We start from the raw sequence: 24,591 nt of genomic DNA, 5'->3' as shown, positions 1-24,591 counted from the left end.
TGAATGTTTAATGATCTGCATGTCATTGTGGCAGTAAGTGGAAAAACTGCATGAAACCTACTCTTCAGGTAACAGACGCACTCTTTCTCCCTCTCTTTCCCAAACTTACACACACTGCTCCGAACTTTAAAAACGTTAGGCACCAAACAGAATGTACGGAGCCATAGAAAGAGAAAGATTATTTCTATATATTTACCCCTATATGAATCCTACCTTCAAAGAACATCGCATGAGTAGCAGAACCTTTTCCTTTCTTCCTGGGCCAATCAAACTTGCCTAGACCTACAGTCAAGTTACCAAGTTGTTAGCCTTCTAGGTAACATGACTGAACAACGTTGTTTGTTATCAAACCAATTATTTGCGGGCCGGGATTAGTTTAAAACAGACTGCAACATGTTTTGTGAAATCTATCAAATGCGTGTGAAATCGCAGTGTATGTTTTTTTACCATTTGGAGGTAGAGACAATGTTGTTTTCTTTGCTGTAAAGCTGCAAAAACATGCACGTCACTAAGCTGTTTTTCCTCTGTGGCACTCCTGTGTGACAACCAACTTGCAAAGCCTATACTCAGGCTGGCCTGTGCTCTTTGTATATACACAGTGGGGCAAAAAAGTATTTAGTCAGCCACCAATTGTGAAAGTTCTCCCACTTAAAAATATGAGGGGCCTGTAATGTTCATCATAGGTACACTTCAACTATGACAGAAAAAAACGAGAAAAAAAATCCAGAAAATCACATTGTAGGATTTTTAATGAATTTATTTGCAAATTATGGTGGAAAATACATATTTGGTCAATAACAAAAGTTTCTCAATACTTTGTTATATACCCTTTGCTGGCAATGACAGAGGTCAAACGTTTTCTGTAAGTCTTCACAAGGTTTTCAAACACTGTTACTGGTATTTTGGTGATGTTTTGGGGCTGTTGCTGGGCAACACAGACTTTCAACTCCCTCCAAAGATTTTCTATGGGGTTGAGAAATGCTTCTTACGAAGCCACTCCTTCGTTGCCCGGGCGGTGTGTTTGGGATCATTGTCATGCTGAAAGACCCAGCCACGCTTCATCTTCAATGCCTTTGCTGATGGAAGGAGGTTTTCACTCAAAATCTCACGATACATGGCCACATTCATTCTTTCCTTTACACGGATCAGTCGTCCTGGTCCTTTTGCAGAAAAACAGCCCCAAAGCATGATGTTTCCACACCCATGCTTCACAGTAGGTATGGTGTTCTTTGGATGCAACTCAGCATTCTTTGTCCTCCAAACACGACGAGTTGAGTTTTTACCAAAAAGTTATATTTTGGTTTCATCTGACCATATGACATTCTCCCAGTCTTCTTCTGGATCATCTAAATGCTCTCCAGCAAACTTCAGACGGGCCTGGACATGTACTGGCTTAAGCAGGGGAACACGTCTGGCACTGCAGGATTTGAGTCCCTGGCGGCGTAGTGTGTTACTGATGGTAGGCTTTGTTATCTTGGTCCCAGCTCTCTGCAGGTCATTCACTAGGTCCCCCCGTGTGGTTCTGGGATTTTTGCTCAGCGTTCTTGTGATCATTTTGACCCCACAGAGTGAGATCTTGCGTGGAGCCCAATATCGAGGGAGATTATCAGTGGTCTTGTATGTCTCCCATTTCCTAATAATTGCTCCCACAGTTGATTTCTTCAAATCAAGCTACTTACCTATTGCAGATTCAGTCTTCCCAGCCTGGTGCAGGTCTATAATTTTGTTTCTGGTGTCCTTTGACAGCTCTTTGGTCTTGGCCATAGTGGAGTTTGGAGTGTGACTGCTTGAGGTTGTGGACAGGTGTCTTTAATACTGATAACAAGTTCAAACAGGTGCCATTAATACAGGTAACGAGTGGAGGACAGAGGAGCCTCTTAAAGAAGAAGTTACAGGTCTGTGAGAGCCAGAAATCTTGCTTGTTTGTAGGTGACCAAATACTTATTTTCCACCGTAATTTGCAAATCAATTCATTTAAAAAAATCCTACAATGTGATTTCTGGATTTTTTTTTCTAATTTTGTCTGTCATAGTTGAAGTGTACCTATGATGAAAATTACAGGCCTTTCATCTTTTTAAGTGGGAGAACTTGCACAATTGGTGGCTGACTAAATACTTTTTTGCCCCACTGTAATTCTCACTCCTGAGCAGGCCTCCTGTCAACGTTCCTCACTCCCTGCACTTGTTAATAGCCCATCATATGTGAAAAAAGCCACTTATGACTCTAACCCAGTCATTTGTCATATGCTTAGGATCTGGAAACAGATTAGGTATTTTCTTAACATACGCACTGTATACATTGACAGCCCGATTTGCCTGAAACATGCTTTCCACCCTGCATTGGATGATATGGTGTTTTCACAGTGGAGGGAGAAGGGGCTCGCAACAATTGGTAATCTATACATAGATGGTCAGTTAGCTTCATTTCAACAATTACAGGGAAAGTTCAACATGCCAACAACACATTTTTTCAGATACTGGTAGGGGGATGCTGAGAGAAGCAGGTGAGTGAGGGCTGGTAGGGGGTTGCTGAGAGAAGCAGGTGAGAGGGCTGGTAGGGGATGCTGAGAGAAGCAGCTGAGTTTTTACTATTTTTTACAGTGTAGAATAGTGAAGACATCAAAACTATGAAATAACATATGGAATCATGTAGTAACCAAACAAGTGTTACATCAAAATATATTTTATATTCTTGAAAGTAGCCACCCTTTGCCTTGATTTACACTCTTGGCATTCTCAACCAGCTTCACCTGGAATACTTTTCCAACAGTCTTGAAGGAGTTCCCACATATGCTGAGCACTTGTTGGCTGCTTTTCCTTCAATCTGCGGTCCAACATCTCAATTGGGTTGAGGTCAGGTGATTGGGGAGGCTAGGTAAACTGATGCAGCACTCCATCACTCTGCTTCTTGGTCAAATGGCCCTTACACAGCCTGAAGATGTGTTGGGTCATTGTCCTGTTGAAAAACAAATGATAGTGGGACTAAGCGCAAACCAGATGGGATGGTGTATCACTGCAGAATGCTGTGGTAGCCATGCTGGTTAAGTGTGCCTTGAATTCTATATAGATCACTGACAGTGCCACCAGCAAAGCACCCCCATACCATCACACCTCCTCCATGCATCACGGTGGGAGCCACATGCAAAAATCATTCGTTCACCTACTGTCTCACAAAGACACGGCGGTTGGAACCAAAAATGTCACATTTGGACTCAGACCAAAGGACAGATTTCCACCGGTCTAATGTCCATTGCTCAGGTTTCTTGGCCCAAGCAAGTCTCTTCTTATTGGTGTCCTTTAGTAGTGGTTTCTTTAATGCAATTCGACCATGAAGGCCTGATTCACACAGTCTCCTCTGAACAGTTGATGTTGAGATGTGCCCGTTACTTGATCTCTGTGAAGCATTTATGTGGGAGGCAATCTGAGGTGCCGTTAACTCTAATGAATTTATCCCCTGCAGCAGAGGTAACTCTGGATCTTCCTTTCCTGTAGCGGTCTTCATGAGAGCCAGTTGCGACTGCACTTGAAGAAACTTTCAAAGTTCTTGACATTTTCCAGATTAACTGACCTTCATGTCTTAAAGTAATGATGGACTGTCATTTCTCTTTGCTTATTTGAGCTGTTCCTGCCATAATATGGACTTGGTCTTTTACCAAATAGGGCTATCTTCTGAATACCGTCCCTACCTTGTCACAACACAACTGATTGGCTCAAATGAACTTTTAATAAGGTACACCTGTTAATTTAAATGCATTCCAGGTGATTACCTTTTGAAGCTGGTTGAGAGAATACCAAGAGTGTGCAAAGCTGTCATCAAGGCAAAGGGGGGCTACTTTGAAGAACCTAAAATATATTTAGATTTGTTTAACACTTTTTTGGTTACTACATGATTCCATATGTGTTATTTCATAGTTGTGATGTCTTCACTATTATTCTACAATGTAGAATAATAGTAAAAATAAAGAAAAACCCTAGAATGAGTAGGTGTGTCCAAATTTTTGACCACTGTACTGTATAATTGTCTGTCAGACTAGAGATTGGGAACAGTGTCAGCTCTATTCGTTCCATTTCTATCAGTTTCTTGAATGTTCAGAACGTTTCAGACCACCGAGTAGTGAATTAACCTAGTTGTAGTTGGTTAAACTTACATGTTGTTCCTGCTACAGCCTTGTCCTTCCCCTCCAACAGATCCATGAAGTGTTGAGAAGCCTCTTCGTACTGGTCAGACAACCTGCAACAGGAGAGGTACAGTTGTAACTTGGGAAAGAAAGATACCTGTACACTGTTGCATGCTCCTGCAGTTTTATTGAGTGCAATATTTAGACCCAGAAGTATTCGTCACGCTCGAGTTAGAACTCCCATTTCAAGCTCTCTTGTCCATCAAGTCAATGCGAAACAGTGAAACCCCCACTTCTAAACATCCCAGTTGAACATCATGTTTATGCATGTATTTGACAAATGGTGTCATGTTCAAGTATGGCCGTGGCGGTCATGAAATTTTGAGGCTGGTGATTGTCACGCGAATAACTACCGGTCTCACTGTAAATTACCGTTAATTAACAAACTCATTTAGCATCTCCTTGTTTCCAAACATAGCCTACAAGCCACTGATGACAACCTTTGGAACATCTACAAGTCTAATAAATCCATGTAATGTAGCCTACAGCTTCACAATAAATCCATAATTTATTCTAGACAGGTCAAAAGAAACACGTAGTCTATTTCAGAAGAACAGAATAGCATACTCCTGATCTGGCTATGCCATATGTCTGTGGACAACACTAGTTCATTTAGCAGACAAGATTTGCTTAGAATTCCATGGCATTATTTTATAGTATGAAGAATACAAGTGAATATAGCTGAATAAAATTGAAAGGATATTTTCTCCAATTGATTTGAGTGCGCACATTCTGTGTTGAGCAGTTAAAAAAAGAAACAGGTCCTCCTACAGTATATGCTTAATTTAGAGTTATTTACGTAATATTTTTGCAGCCAGTGTGCCATTGTGTTGAGTATAATAATTATAATTCCATTCTCCCGGCTGTGCTCCCTGAAGCACCTCTCACTCACATGGCTCTCTAAGATATCTCAATTCTTATTAGCCAATAAGAATAAGGGTCCTTCTCACAGGCTACAAGTGAAGACACATCGGGGACGCAACTGCGCGCATCCTTTTCGAATTCCGAGGTGCATATTGAAGATGCTGGAAGAACTGTCCACATTTACTTTTCATCAGCCAACAAGATGAGTAGGCCTAACAAACAATAGCCTATGCCAAAGCAAAATAACCTAATGGTCACTCTGAAAGAGCTCTAGAGTTCCTCTGTGGAGATGGGAGAATCTTCCAGAAGGACAACCATCTCTGCAGCACTCAAACAATCAAACCATTATAGTAGAGCGGCCAGACGGAATCCACTCATCAGTAAAAGGCACATGACAGCCCACTTGGGAGTTCAGGCCATGAGAAACAAGATTCTCTGGTCTGATGAAACCAAGATTGAACTCTTTGGCCTGAACACCAAGCGTCAAGTCTAGAGGAAACCTGGCACCATCCCTACAGTGAAGCATGGTTGTGGCAGCGTCATGCTGTGGGGATGTTTATCATTGGCAGGGACTGGGAGACTAGTCAGGATCGAGGGAAAGATGAACAGATCAAAGTACAGAGAGATCATTGATGAAAACCTGCTCCAGAGCACTCAGGACCTCAGACTGAGGCAGGACAACAGCACTAAGCACACAGCCACGGAGTGGAGTGGCTTTGGGAAAAGTCATGTCACTGAGTGGCCCAGCCAGAGCCCGTACTTGAACCTGATCGAACATCTCTGGAGAGACCTGAAATTAGCTGTGCATCGACACTCCCCATCCAACCTGACTGAGCTTAAGAGAATCTGCAGAGAAGAATGGGAGAAACTCCCCAAATACAGGTGTGCCAAGCTTGTAGCGTCATACCCAAGAAGACTCCAGGCTGTAATTGCTGCCAAAGGTGCTTCAACAAAGTACTGAGTAAAGGCTCTGAATACATGTACATTTGCTAACAGTTTTTGCTTTGTCATAATCGGATATTGTGTGTAGATTGAAAAAAATTACAATCACCCATTTTAGAAATTATTTCACCTTTATTTAACCAGGTAGGCCAGCTGAAAACAAGTTCTCATCTACAACTGCGACCTGACCAAGATAAAGCAAATGAAATGCATGTGAAAATGCAGTAAGACTAGGGAGATAAGGCAATAAATAGGCCATAGTGTGAAACAATTACAATTTAGCATTAACACAGGAGTTATAGATATGCAGTTGATGATGTGCAAGTAGAGATACTGGGGTGCAAAAGAGCAAAAAAAGAACAATATGGGGATGAGGTAGTTGTATAGGCTATTTACAGGTGCAGTGATCAGTAAGCTGCTCTGACAACATAAGATAAGGCCAAAGGAGCTTTGTTGGTTTTGGGGATGACCAGTGAAATATACCTGCTGAAGCGCATGCTACGGGTGGGTGCTGCTATGGTGACCAGTAAGCTGAGATACGGTGGGGCTTTTACCAAGCAAAGACTTAGAGATGACCTGGAGCCAGTGGGTTTGGCAACGAATACAGCGATCGGTTGAAGAGCCTGCATTTAGTTTTACTAGCATTTAAGAGCAGTTGGAGGCCACGGAATGAGTGTTGTATGGCATTGAAGCTCGTTTGGAGGTTTGTTAACAGTGTCCAAAGATGGGCCAAATGTATACAGAATGGTGTCGTCTGCGTAGAGGTGGATCAGAGAATCACCAGCAGCAAGAGCGACATCATTGATGTATACAGAGAAGAGAGTCGGCCCAAGAATTGAACCCTGTGGCACCCCCATAGAGGCTGCCAGAGGTCCGGACAACAGGCCCTCCAACTTAACACCCTGAACTTCGTCTGAGAAGTAGTTGGTGAACCAGGCGAGGCATTCATTTGAGAAACCATTGAGTCTGCTGATCAGAATGTGGTGATTGACAGAGTTGAATGCCTTGGCCAGGTCAATGAAGACGGCTGCACAGTACAGTCTTTAATCGATGGCGGTTATGAAATCGTTTAGATCCTTGAGTGTGGCCGAGGTGCACCCATGACCAGCTCGGAAATCAGATTGCATAGTGGAGAAGGTACGGTGGGATTCGAAAATGGTCAGTGATCTGTTTGTTAACTTGTCTTTCGAAGACTTTAGAAAGGCAGGGCAGGATGGATATAGGTTTAACAGTGTGGGTCTAGAGTGTCTCCCCCTTTGAAGAGGGGGATGATCGCGGAAGCTTTCCAATCTTTAGGGATCTCAGACGATACGAAAGAGAGGTTGAACAGGCTAGTAATAGGGGTTACAACAAATGGGGAGGATATTTTTAGAAAGGGAGAGTCCGGATTGTCTAGCCCAGCTGATTTGTAGGGGTCCAGATTTTGCAGCTCTTTCAGAACATCGGCTGTCTGGATTTGGGTGAAGGAGAAGCAGGAGTGAGGCTTGGGCGTGTTGCTGCGGAGGGTGCAGAGCTGTTGGCCGGGGTAGGGGTAGCCAGGTGGAAAGCATGGCCGGACGTAGAAAAATGCTTATTGAAATTCTCGATTATCCTGGATTTATCGGCGGTGACAGTGTTTCCTAGCCTCAGTGCAGTGGGCAGTTGGGAGGAGGTGCTCTAATTCTCCATGGACTTTACAGTGTCCCAAAACCTTTTGTAATTGGTGCTACAGGATGCAAATTTCTGCTTGAAAAAGCTAGCATTAGCTTTCCTAACTGCCTGCCTGTGTATATTGGTTCCTGACTTCCCTGAAAAGATGCATATCGCGGGGGCTGTTCGATGCTAATGCAGTACGTCACAGGATGTTTTTGTGCTGGTCAAGGGCAGTGAAGTCACGAGTGAACCAGGGGCTAGATCTGTTCTTAGTTCAAGATTTCTTGAACGGGGCATGCTTATTTAAGATGGTGAGGAAAGCACTTTTAAAAGAACAACCAGGCATCCTCTACTGACGGGATGAGGTCAATATCCATCCAGGATACCCAGGCTAGGTCGATTAGAAAGGCTGGCTCACAGAAGTGTTTTAGGGAGTGTTTGACAGTGATGAGGGGTGGTCGTTTGACCACGGACCCATAACGCACACAGGCAATGAGGCAGTGATCGCTGAGATCTTGGTTGAAGACAGCAGAGGTGTCCCATGTTTACGGATTTAAGGTTGTACCTGGTAGGGTCCTTGATAATTTGTGTGAGATTGAGGGCATCTAGCTTAGATTGTAGGATGGCCGAGGTGTTAAGCATATCCCAGTTTAGGTCACCGAAAAGTACGAACTCTGAAGATAGATGGGGGGCAATCAATATGGTGTCCAGGGCACAACTGGGGGCTGAGGGTGGTCTATAACAAGCGGCAACAGTGAGATACTTATTTCTGGAAAGGTGGATTTTTAAAAGTAGAAGCTCAAACTGTTTGGGCACAGACCTGGATAGTAAGACAGAACTCTGCAGGCTCTCTCTGCAGTAGATTGCAACTCAGCCCCCTTTGGCAGTTCTATCTCGACGGAAAATGTTGTAGTTGGGGATAAGAATGAGGCTGTAACATAACAAAATGTGAAAAAGTCAAGGGGTCTGAATACTTTCGGAACGCACTGTAAATAGCGAGGACGCTGAGCCACTTGTGTGGGTTGTAGACTCCGTCTCATGCTACCACTAGAGTGAAAGCACCGCCAGCATTCAAAAGTGACCAAAAAAAATCAGCCAGGAAGCGAAAAGTGGTCTGGGGTCACCACCTGCAGAACCTCTCCTTTATTGGGGATGTCTTGCTAATTGCCTATAATTTCTACCTGTTGTCTATTCCATTTGCACAACAGCATGTGAAATTGATTGTCAATGAGTGTTGCTTCCTAAGTGGACAGCTTGATTTCACAGAAGTGTGATTGACTTGGAGTTACATTGTGTTGTTTAAGTGTTCCCTTTATTTTTTTGAGCAGTGTATATACCTTTAGCTCAAAATCTGAACATTTTGTGTGCATGCGTTTTACTAACCTGGTGTTTTGGTCTCGTTCTGGCCTCACTAGTTTGTAAAGCTCATCCAGGTTGGTGAACTCTGAGTCTGTGAGGAGTGAGGGTGTGCCTCCCCCGGCGGCCCCCTGTCTCAACTCCTGCCTTACACTGTCCTCTCCCAGCCTGTCCAGGAAGAACTGGAGCTCCAGCACAGTCTTCAGTCTCTTCTGCTCAGCCTCCTCTCTCTGGAGCTGCTCCCGCCGCACTGCCTTCTTCACTGCCTTCTGGATCTACAGAGACAGAAGAGACGAGACCAGGGAATCAAACAATGCAGGACCTCTCGGTTGCGTTTCATGCCAGGTCACCAGGAAGCCGTTTCCTCCCATCCGCCTTTGTTCACCCACATTCACAGATTTGATAGGACTAGTTACGTGAAAGCAATATGGGAGAAACTAGGTGGAGCTATACTGCTTACACCTAGTTGTTTCACATCCATGAAGGAGGAGAGAGCATCCTCCCGGAACGAAACGCAACCCGGGCGTTGGCCACTTTAATGCAAACAGGGATGACACCAGAGAGGGGGACCCAAATCAGTCACATTCCTACAGACAAGGACACATTGCATTAGATACTCTTACATCTTGCCCCAGTGCGAGGAAGCTCTTCTGTAGCTCTCTGGCAAACTCCAGATTATTAGTCACTTCCTGATACTTGGTCAGGGCATCCTGCAGAGATAACAGAGCAAGAGAAAACTGGTTTACATTAGCAGAATCTTATCCAGAGCGACTAACAGTCAGTGCATTCATCTTAAGATATCTAGGTGGGACAAACGCATATCAGTCATAGTAAGTACATTTTTCATCAATAGTAGCTATCAGCAAAGTCAGAGCTAGTAAGGGGGAAACAAGTGTTAGTTCACAAAAGCTTTTTTTGGGGGGTGGAGGGAGTGTATGAGGGGCTGCTGTGGGATTATATTAGATACACGTTGAAGAAGTACACTACCGTTCAAAAGTTTGGGGTCACTTAGAAATTCCCTTGTTTTTGAAAGAAAAGCACATTTATTGCCCATGACATACAGAGTAGACATTGTTAATGTTGTAAATGACTATTGTTGCTGGAAACGACAGATTTTTTTATGGGATATCTACATAGGCGTACAGAGGCCCATTATCAGCAACCATCCCTCCTGTGTTCCAATGGCACGTTGTGTTAGCTAATCCAAGTTTATTATTTTAAAAGGCTAATTGATCATTAGAAAACCCTTTTTGCAATTACGTTAGCACAGCTGAAAACTGTTGTCATGATTAAAGAAGCAATAAAACTGGCCTTCTTTAGACTAGTTGAGTATCTGGAGCATCAGCATTTGTGGGTTCGATTACAGGCTCAAAATGTCAAGAAACAAAGACCTTTCTTCTAAAACTCAAGTCTATTCTTGTTCTGAGAAATGGCAATTCCATGTTAGAAATTGCCAATAAAACTGAAGATCTCGTACAGCGCTGTGTAGTACTCCCTTCACAGAACAGCGCAAACTGGCCCTAACCAAAATAGAAAGAGGAGTGGGAGGCCCCAGTGCACAACTGAGTGAGAAGACAAGAGTGTTACATTAGAGTGTCTAGTTTGAGAAACAGAAACCTCACAAGTCGTCAACTGGCAGCTTCATTAAATAGTAACCGTAAACCACCAGTCTCAACATTGAAGAGGCGACTCCGGGATGCTGGCCTTCTAGGTTGCTGATAATGGGCTTCTGTACGCCTATGTAAATATTCCATAAAAAAAATATAAAAAAAATGTAAAAATCAGGCGTTTCCAGCTATAATAGTAATTTACAACACGAACAATGTCTACACTGTGTTTCTGATCAATTTGATGTTATTTTAATGGACAAAAAAAATTACTTTTCTGATGAGCGCAATGTAATGGAAAGCTTGCTTCCACAAACCAAAAATGACAGATCAGTGACTACTTCAAGGAAGTAGTCAGATCAGACTATATAGGACTCATATACAGTGTACGTTGTTGACCCACCAGCTGGTCCTGGTTGAGACGCTCCCCTTTATTTTTCTTGGCTTGATAATCATCCAGCTTGCCCTGTGAGACAGAGGTCAGGATTTACATGCATTCAGAGGTGAAAATTATCCAAATAGAGGTTGATAGCATAATAACAATTAACAGATTCTCTACAGTAAAATCTCTCATCCAGAGCGAAGCAGATGCCGTCACCTGACCAGTGAGATTTTTGTCATTGAAAATGTATGTTTATGTCCAAAATACATAAAAACCTGCAACAGATATTCTGAGGTAACCTTGTGCCTAGGCTAAAATTACTCATTTTTAGGAACTCTACACTAACAAAAATGACAGAGGATTACTGCAAGCACTGACCACATATCAACATGGTTGTTGATACCTCTGAGCAATGGCAATACATCTCAACATACACAAGTGTGCCTGACAGCTAAAGCTGCAATGTGTCACTTTTTGGGCACCCCAACCAAATTCACATAGAAATCTCTCCATCTCATTGAAAGGAAGTCTAAGAAGCAGTAGATCTAGATCATTTACATTTACATTTAAGTCATTTAGCAGACGCTCTTATCCAGAGCGACTTACAAATTGGTGCATTCACCTTATGACATCCAGTGGAACAGCCACTTTACAATAGTGCATCTAAATCTTTTAAGGGGGGGGGGGGGGGGGGGGTTCATCATAAAAGGAGACTTCCTTTTTTAAAGTCTTTTACTTTCAGTTTTGCACACCACATCAAACAGCTGAAAATGCTATATTTTTAATTGGCACGGTTTAGGTTGCAATGATTCTCTACACTATAATTGTTTGTTTTGTCACACAAACTGAAATTAGGCAAACTATTAGAATATTAGTGACCAAGAAATGGCTGTGCGATTACTGCAAAGTGAAACTAATGACAAGGACCGATGGGCAGTTCCTTCAGAGAAGCTTTAGCTTTGTAACACTAACTCTAGTGTTACAATTTGAGTAAAGAGTAAACACCATACATTTTTTTACGAGGCAAGTCAGTTAAGAACAAATTCTTATTTTCAATGATGGGTTAACTGCATTGTTCAGGGGCAGAATGACATATTTGTACCTTGTCAGCTCGGGGACTTGATCTTGCAACCTTTCGGTTATTAGTCCCAACGCTCTAACCACTAGGCTACGCTGCCGCCCCACTTATATGGTGAACACTTGCTAGCTATATAAGGAAAGCAAAGTGACAGGTGTGTGCACCTTTCCAAATCATGTCCAGTCAATTCAATTTACCACAGGTGGACTCCAACCAAGTCGTAGAACCATCTCAAGGATGATCAATGGAAACAGGATGCCCCTAAGACCAATTTGCAAAGGGTCTGAATACTTATGTAAATTATGATTTTTTTTTATGTAAAAAAAAATACATACATTTGCACACATAAAAATAAAAATAAACACTTTTCGCTTTGTCTTTATTGTGTGTAGATTGATGAGGGAAAAAATACATTTTAGAATAAGGCTGTAACGTAACAAAATGTGGAAAAAGGTTAGGGGTATGTATACTTTCCCAATGCATTGTATGTTTGTATGGGTCTACAAACTCATCCAAATAAGGCATTTTATTAATTGACCATCTGCCTAATGTGCTTTCTCTCTCATTTTGAGGAAGATGAGCTGATGGTGCAACTAAGCAGTGAAAGCAAAAGCAAGATGCAGTGTCCGCAGTTCTGGTTGACTTGAGACAGCAGTGTGTCCATTTTATAGCCATCTCCTCCCTCTCCAAGTATCCTCTCCTCTTTCCTCCTCCATACAAAGTTTGGAAAAATTGCATTGATTGATCTTCTAAGTCTGAGAGGAGACAGATCTGTCATTATCCTGACCAGCACAATGACGTTGGCACTGAAAACAGTGCAGACTATTAGACACTAGCACACACTATTGTGCAGACACTAGCACACACTATTGATCAATTGAATAGAGTACAATATATCTTAAAATTGTACTTTTTTTGAGGTCTGTTCTGCCCTTTTAACTTCCGAGTTCCCCCAACACAAGGGGTGATAAAAGCAACAGGGTTAGTCGCAGCACTCCTGAAGTAGGTTAGGTGCGTTGTTCAAAGGCACAATGGCAGTAAGAGGCACCTGAGTTTGAGGTATCAATAGAAGCAAACTAACTATTACGCCAACACCCCCAGGAGTCACTTTCACACCACACATTTGTGAAGGTTTCATTCCACAAAAATAAAAGGAAACACCTTTTTCTTCTCCATGTTGCGGACCTTCTTATCAATGACGCCAAGGACCTGCTTCATGGCCTCGGTCTGGGCCCCAGAGGACTGCCCTCCACCCAGGGTGATCTGTCCAGGAATGGGTCCCACGTCCGGGCTGGCCGACTGCACTGTCCTGTTGCCGTTCATTGCTGCGGGCATCTGAATGAAAAGAGAGATGAATATCATAAAGTTAGTTATGGAGGTAACGACAAGGAACAATTTCTGGCTATATCACCAAGGGGCAGTTTCCTGGATACTCCATGGAGCTTGCTTTTTGGTCCAGGACATCACCACCAAGTGCATCATCTCATCTAACTATATAATTGCTGGTGTAGCTAGCCAACTTTCAATTGTGGTTGAGCGAAAGGAAGCCCATCTGTGTGACATAAACGGTAACATGACTGGTGACGCAACGCACTTCCACGTCGTCTCTGTACTGCTGTACAGTTTGTTGCTACTTAGCTACCTACCAAACTTTTTAGCTTTTTACTCTTAACTATTTAAATTGTATTTAACAAGTCAACCAGGGTCTTAGTTTTGTCCATGCACTACCTTTTTGTATTACATTTTCTCACCCCCGACACTGTATCTGGACATAGATCTGCAAGACCTCCTCCTCCACCTGAAAAAAAGAAAGCTAAGTAACATAATGAACTCTTAATATACAGGAGAACTATGGTCTTATGGTGAGGATAGCCGGGTTGCAAGCTCAGCTTCAGACGCAATCGTTAGGCAATTTAAGTATCGGAAAGGATGATACAGCGTCTGTGTCACCAGTGAATACAGGTAGTAATTGTTAAACCCCTGCACAGTCCCTGCAGCCAAACAATTTTCTCATGGCTTCTGGAAAGAAAGGCTTTTGGCATGCTCAACTGGTGTTGCTCATTCAGCCGACAGAAAAGTTCAACCGGTTTTCCCCACTAAGCATTAGCTATGACAAATTGAAAATCCTAGTCATTGGCGACTCCATTACCTGCAATATTAGATTAAAAATAATCACCCAGCGATCCATTGTTTACCAGGGGGGCTACTAACGTAAAGGCTCATCTGAAGATGGTGCTGGCTGAGGCTAGAACTGTTGAGTGTAAATATAGGGATATTGTTATCCACGTCAGCACCAACGATGATGGGAAAATAGTCAGAAGTTCCCAAGCAACTTACAGCAGACTCGCACAACTCAATCACTGGTTGAAAACTGTTTTCTACCCCTCCCAAAAGTTTGAATTTGTAGGTAACTGGCCCTCTTTCTGGGACTCCCCCACAAACAGGCCTGGCCTGTTGAGGAGTGACAGACTCCATCCTAGGTGGAGGGGTGCTCTCATCTTATGAACATAGACCGGGCTCTAACTCCTCTAGCTCCACAATGACATAGGGTGCAGGCCAGGCAGTAGGATGTTAGCCAGCCTGCCTGGTTAGTGGAGTCTGCCAATAGCATAGACAGTGTAGTCCACTAGATTTCCCATCGAGACCCTATCTGTGCCTCAATCTTGGTCGGGCAAATCTAAACATGGTAGTGTTCGCCTTAGCAATATCACTGAAATAAATACCTACTCTATTTCTGTCATTATTGAAAGAGATTGTGATAATATCTCACATCTCAAAATAGGACTACTTAATGTTAGATCTCTCACTTCTAAGGCAATCATAGTCAATAAACTAAATAACCAATAATTACCTCGACGTGATTTGGCCTGACTGAAACATGGCTCAAGCCTGATGAAATTACTGTGTTAAATGAGGCTTCTCCTCCTAGTTACACTAGTGACCAGATCCCCCGCGCACCCCGCAAAGGCTAACGTTTTTGTATTTTGAGCTTCTAGTCATGAATACTATGCAGCCTACTCAATCACTTTTTATAGCTACTGTTTACAGGCCTCCTGGGCCGTATACAGCATTCCTCACTGAGTTCCTATCATACTTTGTAGTCATGGCAGATAATTAACATTTTCCGCTTTCGGAGCCATTGTTGACTTGGCAGGTTTTGTCAAACACGTCCCTGAACCTAAGCAAAGCCACAGTCATACCCTGTATCTAGTTTTGACCCGTAGAATAAATATTGTGGATCTAAATGTTTTTCTTCATAATCCTAGACTAAATTGTACCATCATATTTGCAATCTCTACAAATAAACTGCTCAGACCCCAACTAAGGATTATCCAAAGACACGCTATAGATTTTCAGGCAAAAGACAGTACCATGCAATATCGAAGAGCCCTCACTGCTGCTCAATCAGCCTACTTTTCCAACCTAATTGAGAATAAACTGTCCAAAAATGTGTTTTTGATACTGAACTACTGAAAGAGCTACTTCCTGTTCTTGGCCCTCCTATATTGAACATACATAAAACGTCTCCATATCCTTCGGATGTGTACTAAAAGTACTAAAAATGGCAGTAATAAAACCTCTCCTGAAAAATAAATAAATACAATCGGCATCTCGCGAATCTCCCATTCCTCTCAAACATTTTAGAAAAAGCAATTAGGCAGCAACTCAATGCCTTCCCGAAGACAAATAATATATACAAAATGCAGCAGTCTGGTGTTAGACCCCATCAAAGTACTGAGACGGCACTCATGCAGGTGGTAAATGACCATTGAAAAACATCAGACCAAGGCCCTGCATCTGTCCTCGTGCTCCTAGACCTTAGCGCCGCTTTGACAACATCAATCACCACATTCTTTTGGAGAGATAGGAAACCCTAATTGGCCTACATGGACAAGTTCTTGCCTGGTTTAGATCTTGTCTTTCAGAAAGATATCGGTTTGTCTCTGTGGAGGGTTTGTCCCCTGACAAATCAATGGAAAGTTCAGTGTTCCTCAAGGTCCCATTTTAGGACCACTATCGTTTTCCCTACATATTCTACCTCTTGGTGATGTCATTCAGAAACACAATGTCAACTTCCACTGCTATGCGGACAACACACAGCTAGCTATACATTGATGAAACATGGTGAAGCCCCAAAATTGCCTACCCTGGAAACCTGTGTTTCAGACACAGTGGAAGTGGATGGCGTAAATGTTTTTACTTTTAAACTCGGACAAAACAGAGATGCTTCTTCTAGATCCCAAGAAACAGCGAGATCTGTTGTTTGATCTGACAATTAATCTTGACAGTTGCACAGTCATCTCAAATAAACCTTGACCTCAGCGTTACTATGGACACTGAATTCTCTTGACGAACATATCAAGAATATTTCAAGGGCAGCTTTATTTCATCTTTGTAACATTGCAAAAATCAGACACCGTTTGTCCAAATATGACGCAGAAAAGCTAATCCATGCTTTTGTCACTTCTAGATTAGACAGCTACAATGCTCTACTCTCAAGCTATCCGGAAAAAGCGCTAAATCAACTTCAATTAGTGCTAAATCTTGACTAGAACCTCGCTACACTGTCTTCCATTTAACGCTAAGGCTGATTTCAAGGATTTTCTACTACCCTACAAAGCATTACATGGACTTGCTCATGGACGCTACGATCACAAGACATAGGCCTCCTTACTGTCCCTAGAACTTCTAAGCAAACCGCTGGGGGCAGGGCTTTCCTATAGAGCAGAATCATTTTTATTGACTGTACTGCCTATCCATGTGAGAGACACACAGTCGGTCTCGACTTTCAATTCTTTACTGAAAACTCATCTCTTCCGTAGGTCCTATGATTGTGTGTAGCCTGGCCCAGGGGTGAAAAGGTGAACAGCAAGGCACTGGAGTGATGAACCGTCCTTGCTGTCTCTGCCTGGCCGGCTCCCCTCTCGCCACTGGGATTCTCTGCATCTGATGGGGGCTGAGTCACTGGCTTACTAGTGCTCTTCCATGCCGTGCCAGGCTTTTTTCCGCTATAATCAACTTGAGTGGGTTGAGTCACTGACGTAATCTTCCTGTTCGGTCTTGCATCCCCTCTGGCTTTTTCAGTGGAGATCTTTGAGGGCTATACTCAGCTTTGTCTAAGGGTAATAAATTGTTGATCTGTTGATATCGAATTAGTGGTGTGGGAGCTCTGCTTTGTTAAAGTGAGTGGGATTATATCCTGCCTGGTTGGCCCTGTCCGGGGGTATCATCAGCCAGGGCCACAGTGTGAACTTAAGTTGGCTCCCTCTAATTCTCCCATCTCTCCCTCTCTGAGGACCTGAGCCCTAGGACCATGCATCAGGACTACCTGGCCTGATGACTCCTGGCTGACCCCAGTCCACCTGGCCGTGTTGCTGCTCCAGTTTCAGGACGTGCTACCTTGTCCAGGACATGCTGTTTCCGACCCTCTCTCGCACCTGCGGTCTCGGAATGCTCAGCTATGAAAACCAACTGACATTTGCTCTTGAGGCGCTGACCTGCTGCACCCTCTACAACCATTGATTATTATTTGACCCTGCTGGTCATCTATGAACGTTTAAAACATCTTGAAGAACGGTCTGGCCTTAATGGCAATATAGTCTTATCTCCACCCAACACAGCCAGAAGAGCACTGGCCACCCCTCAAAGCCTGTTCCTCTCTAGGTTCCTGCCATTCTATAGTTTTTCCTAGCCACCGTGCTTCTACATCTGCATTGCTTGTTGTTTGGTGTTTTTAGGCTGAGTTTCTGTATAGACACTTTATGACATCTGCTGATGTGAAAGGGGCTTTATAAATATATTTGATTTAATGTGGTGCACATTTTATATAGCCTTTGAGTATAATGGGCAACGTGGTGGAATATTAGTCTGAGGGCCTACGAAGGTACCAAGTGAAGTGCGCAATGTTTTGGGTCAAGCTCGGTTGTTAGCTAGCTAGGGTGGCTAGCAAGCTTCATCAACACACCATGAATAATCGAACCTAGTTAGTTAGTTAAATGGTCCACACTTGATGCAACATATTAAGTGTTACCAGCCGCACCCACCGAACTATTTAAATAGCTCATGCATTTGCTAACCAGGTTCTAAAACATAAGTTAACTAACGTTAAGTAACACGGGCAGCTGAATCTTACCGAGATGCCAGATAACGTTAATTCGTCTATCATCGCATAAAGCCTGCAACGTTACCTGACTGTAGTTAGAAGATTTTCAACCAGGCAGCACACCGCGGATGCAGATGGCCAGGATAGCTAACTAACATTTGCTGAATCAAATAACCAAATAGGATAAATTATTCAGATTATTCAATGGCGATATAGCTAGATGCCAGAGAGGGTAAATCTGACACTGGCCAATGATAACTCACTTAGCTTAGCATAGTTGTGCCCCCTTGTCTAGCTAATGTGTTCATTTAGCTAGCTATACAATTTGCATACCTTTATGCTCTATGTATCCACAAGAAAGCTTGTTCACCAGAGAAATTGAATATCCAAGGTGTTTTTATCGTGTTGCTTTATTTTCTCTTTCAATACCGTGGGATCCGCCCAGCCGGTCTCACCGACAACTGAGACGGTTTGATCAAATACTTTCTAGAACTAACCCAAGATAGACCAGCCTGTCGTTTCCAATGGAGCAAATGAATCACAGTGGGCAGAACAAGCAAAAGGAGGTGGGAAGAGCCAGGCACGGGCTAGTGAGATCTTATTGGTGCGTTCTATCATGTATTTGCATATTTCCGTTAGGGAACGCCTACTTTGTGAAGTGTGCGTGTGCAGTAACTCAATTCACCGTTGCACTCCTTCGAAACAGCGCATTTTTTTGAAACTTTTGCAAAGGGTAAAGTCTACAAAACGCAGTCCACTCTGTTTATTAAAGATTTTAGTTTTGTAAAAAATAAACTGCTTGGAGATCAAATGTTTCATCGATGAGAAAATTAGCAGAATGTCGTTCAAGATCCGAGATGGATCTTGAACGACATTCTGCTAATTTTCTCATCTTCTCCCGACTGCCGGCCACTGGGCTTCCTCTTATCACCATATTTGGTAGTGAGTGGAAACGCCACCGGATGCTTCACCTTCATATGTCCGATAAAATATCTGGCTAATCATGGTTTGATTGGTGAAGGAACTCTTTATAAAGAAGGTCCTTTTTCGGCTGTCCAAAATATGCCAGACTGAACAAACCAAACAAACACACACGGGATGAAAAACTATTTAGTTTAGCCTTTTCTAAGAGTTCATGGTAAAATACAAACTGTAGACTCGTATGTTGATGAAATATTAACATTTACAAAACAGATGATATATTTCTTGGATGGGCATAAATACGCATAGCCAATCTTTGCAAAATCACTTGTATTGATTTGTTCATTGCGTGGGCGTTGTAGATTTCTTGCTTTCTTGCACTGATTTTGTGTTTAATCAATGCACTGATTTAGGTTCAAATTTTGCAGTGATGAGGAGCTCTATCAATGTATTACTGTACATCAGTAGGGGGCAGTAAAGCGCCATGTAAATTAACGGTACTGTATGCATAATTATTAGGTTTATTTGACTGTACCAGATTTTTATTTTAACCTTTATTTAACTAGGCAAGTTAAGAACAAATTCCTATTTACAATGATGGCCTACCCCAGCTGAACCCTCCACTAACACAGACGATGCTGAACCAATTGTGTGCCGCCCTATGTGACTCCCGATACATTTACATTACATTTAAGTCATTTAGCAGACGCTCTTATCCAGAGCGACTTACAAATTGGTGCATTCACCTTATGACATCCAGTGGAACAGCCACTTTACAATAGTGCATCTAAATCACGGCCGGTTGTGATACAGCCCAGAATCGATCCCGGGTCTGCCTCTAGCACTGTGATGCAGTGCCTTAGGCCGCTTTGCCACTCTGTCTAGGCACTCAACATCAATTCTTTACCAGTTGACATGATCCTATTTCATTGTGCACTTTGATGGCAGACCTAAGGAACCTCAGGCTCATATATACACCACCTGCATAAATAGCCAGCCTATTTACTTGTCCACCTGACAAGAAATCAAATTAGGGATGATAATATATAGGCCTACTACAAGAGCTTGCCTACTTTTCTAATAATCAACCAGATATGAAATGTTACATTTGTTCATATTTGGCTATTCCTTTGATTACCTACTCAACATCAGAGGATGGATGATTTGGATATAATTCCTCACCTTTTTCATGTCCCCAATGTAGGCCTACCAGAGAACCTTCTTTAAATCTATACATCAACCACTTGAGTAAGTAAACTATTACCTTCTATTCTGTCTCTTCTCCATTATTCATATGAGAATCACCTCTCCCCATAAATCCACCCTGACTTGATTGTTGTTATTTTAGATTACAGAGTAAACTATCACAGCAAACTAACTAGGTTTCTTTTTAAAAAATGAAATCAGTCTGTTTGGCATCCTGAATTCAAGTAAAACTAAGTGCATTCTCTTCAACCGATCGCTGCCCTCACCTGCCCGCCCGTCTAGCATCACTACTCTGGACGGTTCTGACTTAGAATACTATACAACTACACATACCTAGGTGTCTGGTTAGACTGTAAACTCTCCTTCCAGACTCACATTAAGCATCTCCAATCCAAAATTAAATCTAGAATCGGCTTCCTATTTCGCAACAAAGCATCTTTCACTCATGCTGCCAAACACCCTCTTAAAACTGACTATCCTACCGATCCTTGACTTCGGCGATGTCATTTACAAAATAGCCTCCAACACTCTACTCAGCAAATAGGATGCAGTCTATCACAGTGCCATCCGTTTTGTCACCAAAGCCCCATATACTACCCACCACTGCGACATGTGTGCTCTCGTTGGCTGGTCACCGCTACATATTCGTCGCCAAACCCACTGGCTCCAGGTAATCTTTAAGTCTTTGCTAGGTAAAGCCCCGCCTTATCTCAGCTCACTGGTCACCATAGCAACACCCACCCGTAGCACGTGCTCCAGCAGGTATATTGCACTGGTCATTCTCAAAGCCAATTTCTCCTTTGGCTGCCTTTCCTTCCAGTTCTCTGCTGCCAATGACTGGAACGAATTGCAAAAATCACTGAAGTTGGAGACTCATATCCCCCTCACTAACTTTAAGCATTAGCTGTCAGAGCATGTCACAGTTCACTGCACCTGTACACAGCCCATCTGTAAATAGCCCATCCAACTACCTCATCCTCATATTTTTTTTGTTTTATTTTTTTAAATGCTCTTTTGCACCCCAGTATCTCTACTTGCACATTCATCTTCTGCACATTTATCACTCCAGTGTTTAATTGCTCAATTGTAATTACTTCACCATTACGGCCTATTTATTGCCTTACCTCCCTAATCTTACCTAATTTGCACACACTGTATATAGACTTTTCTATTGTGTTATTGACTGTACGTCTGTTTATTCCATGTGTAACTCTGTGTTGTTGTTTATCTCTCACTGCTTTGCTTGATCTTGGCCAGGTTGCAGTTGTAAATGAGAATTTGATCTCAACTGGCCTACCTGGTTAAATAAAGGTAAAATAAAAAAAATATACAGGAAGCAGTTAACATGGCCGCCATGCTCTTTGATTGCACTGGCCCATTGAAAGGCTGTTTTCTTTTAGGGATAATACTGATTATGGGAGGATGCCTAAGGGAAGAAAAACTCCCTTTGAATGAGTGACTTATTTCCTTTCTGCACCCTGCTGTGTTTCAGTTAGACAGTAGGGCTGTCTTGTTTTCAAAATTACTTTAGAAAGGCCTGGGTAATGCCCATTAAGGCAAGCAATAAGGACAATTTGTGTTTTTTATTGTACAAGTTCAAGTAGTCCCTTCCTCTTTCATAACCGATTTCTTCCTTTTGACCTTTGTGGCATTTGTGAAGCCATCAACTCGATTTTTCTCTCCAGTCTCTTTTCTAAAAGTTCACTATAGTAGCCTAATAATGCATTATGAATCATATTGGTGTTTTAAGAGAGGTGAACTGAACTTCAGAAGGGGTTCAGGCTTTGAATATGGAGCCAATAATGATTTTGCATCAGATTATAGACAGAAAGCAGTAGCCTGGCTATTGCTGTTCCAGAGTTTGCAGTTATCACAGAGTCAATAGTGAACAGAGCACTCTACCTTGTTATACAGGAAATAGGCCTGTGTGTGTGTGTGTGTGTGTGTGTGTGTGTGTGTGTGTGTGTGTGTGTGTGTGTGTGTGTGTGTGTGTGTGTGTGTGTGTGTGTGTGTGTGTGTGTGTGTGTGTGTGTGTGTGTGTGTGTGTGTGTGTGTGTGTGTGTGTGTGTGTGTGTGCGTGCGTGTGTGTGTGTGTGTGTATGTGTGCTTTAGACAATCTGTGATCGATTACCACTTTGTCTTGCCAGTAGAAAACCACGGCATACTGGGCAACAAACATCTCTAGGGGTGTTACAAAGTGCTGTATAAACATATTGTTACCAGAGACGAGTGCTGACAAAGTCAACTTTAACCTAATTCTCAATATTAAGGATCTTATTTTGACCAGTTTCTTATAGCATGAGTGGACTATAATTAATGGACATTTTTGTACGTGTTGATAGATTTTTAGTTAAGGCAAGTCTGACATTTGAAAGCGAATACACTACAAGTTTGAATTTCCTTCTGTCTTTGGACCAGCTAAGTGTCTTGTATACAGAAATGTGTGTTCTTCTGACAAAGGGTTGACAATGTGACAGTAAAGCACCATATGAGAGAGCACAGCATGCCAGTGATGTCGTTACACTATCTGACATGACAGTCGCTAGAGTGCAGTGTGAGTGTGACACAGCTGTGGTGTACCCACTATGGCAGACAATACTCCAGGATTCTGTCTGAGGCATAGAGGATTGTCCGAGGCAGGCCGGCCCAAAGTAGACGGATGATGAGGTGTGTGGTGGTCCTCAAGGAGCTGCAGCATCAGGTTGATCCTGTACTGCTGGTAGGAGATCACCTGTCCTTTGACCTGCCAATGGACAATGTGATCGTTGAGGAGAACTATATCTGAGGTAGAAAAATAGCTTGTACCATTTAAGTGACTTTGTGGCACACTCAGCAAAACTGTTCTGCGTGTCCACTTTGTCCACTTTGTCAACTCCTCCCATCTCCTTGCTGTACTCCAAGACACAGTCTGGCTTCATTTTCTTCTCTCTGGTGACATAGTCCAGTTTTTCTGTGTCCAACATTTTGGAGATGTGCACAGTGGACAGAACATGGACATCACGTTTGTCGTGCCATTTCACTGCCGTTATCGCCCCGTTTGTTTGGGACTCCACCTCCCCTTGCTCATTTTCTTTTTAAATATTGGCATCCCCTTCCTGTTGGATCTCACTGAGCCACATGCCCCTGTGTTCTCCCTCAAAAGAGGGAGCCTTGTGAGGAACAAACACTTTTCCAAATGCCCTGGTGAAGCTGCCCAGGACATTCCTAATTTTGTGAAGGGGGTCGGCGAGGTTGGTATTGACGTTGTTCACAAAGTGGAGCGCTCTGAGCAAGTCAAGTAAGCGGTCCTGGGAGAAAAGGGTCTGCATCATGGGGTCAGGGGTCCAGTAGTACCTCACAGGTGCCCTTCTTCACTAGCCCCATCAGCAGCACCGTGACCAGTAAGGTATACATTTCACTGATGGTAGTGTTCACCCATTTTGAGAGCTTCACTTTTACGCCAGGGGCATTCCTCTCTTTCAGTTCATGAGAATACCTGTAAACAAATATGTATACGTAGTAGGCTAAAGGCATTCTGATTTTGATACATTTGAAGAGAGCCTTGGGTTTTTCTGCAATATGATAATGGACATACCTGCTGGTTTCCTGCACCACACTCTCCACTAATTCCTCAAGGAACAGTTTAAAACATTCTGACTCTGAGGGGGTAGGCAGGGTGCTTTTTACGCCAGACAGGGCGTCATTGCAGTCTATCTCTGATGGTGTGAAGTGACAGAATGTTCAGCAGCAGGGACCATCCTCCTCGACTTCAACTTCTTCTCCCTCACATCCTACAAGATTGACAGCAGCACCAGTATGTTGGGGAAGTGAGGGATGTTGCCTTCAAGGTTGGGGTGGGCACCATTTTCCTCACGCTCACAGTCCAGAAGGTTTGGGGGCAGATATTCCTTGTCACTATCAGATTGATCCGACTCACTCTCATACACAGATTCTTCATCAGAATGACTAAATAGTTACCCTATCTCCTCATCAGTGAGGCGTTTCCTTTTGAAATCAGACATCATCTCTATACTCAATGGCTATCAGTGTGTGTCAGGTGTTCCGTTTTTCTGTCAGGACTGACTTTGATTGTAACTATGGTTACTCTGGTTTGCTAGCTCAGACACCCTTTCCAAGAGTTTTATTTTTTAATCAGTTTATAAACTTCTCATGTGTTTTCCCCCATTTATTGATAAATCATAATAATATTTCCTCCATCATACCACCCACGATACCTTCTCCCATTTTCACCCCCCATGCACCTGAAAACCCATCATCATGTCCATTTGGCGATGTGACCCTAGTAAAACTGACTATCCTACCGATCCTCGACTTCGGCGATGT

General features: G+C 42.8%; 1 protein-coding gene across 4 annotated transcripts in view; it reads right to left on the bottom strand.

Moving 5' to 3' along the window:
• LOC118400932 (caprin-1) overlaps positions 1–18,673 on the bottom strand; it is a 40,543-nt gene extending 21,870 nt beyond the window's left edge. The window contains exons 1-7 of one of the 4 annotated variants that reach the window (XM_035797965.2): positions 18,475–18,673; positions 13,767–13,836; positions 13,200–13,373; positions 10,982–11,044; positions 9,595–9,681; positions 8,999–9,246; positions 4,148–4,230 (exon numbers count right to left, since the gene is read on the bottom strand). In XM_035797965.2, coding sequence (XP_035653858.1) covers positions 4,148–4,230; positions 8,999–9,246; positions 9,595–9,681; positions 10,982–11,044; positions 13,200–13,373 — 655 coding nt within the window. In that variant the 5' untranslated portion in view covers positions 13,767–13,836; positions 18,475–18,673. The remainder of the gene's footprint in view (positions 1–4,147; positions 4,231–8,998; positions 9,247–9,594; positions 9,682–10,981; positions 11,045–13,199; positions 13,374–13,766; positions 13,837–18,474) is intronic. The other 3 variants (XM_035797968.2, XM_035797966.2, XM_035797964.2) reach the window with 3 other exon arrangements.
• Between the last annotated feature and the right edge of the window lie 5,918 nt (positions 18,674–24,591).

The sequence above is a fragment of the Oncorhynchus keta genome, chromosome 22 (assembly GCF_023373465.1).
Source record: "Oncorhynchus keta strain PuntledgeMale-10-30-2019 chromosome 22, Oket_V2, whole genome shotgun sequence".
NCBI lineage: Eukaryota > Metazoa > Chordata > Actinopteri > Salmoniformes > Salmonidae > Oncorhynchus > Oncorhynchus keta.
This window is presented reverse-complemented; position numbering and strand designations above follow the sequence as displayed.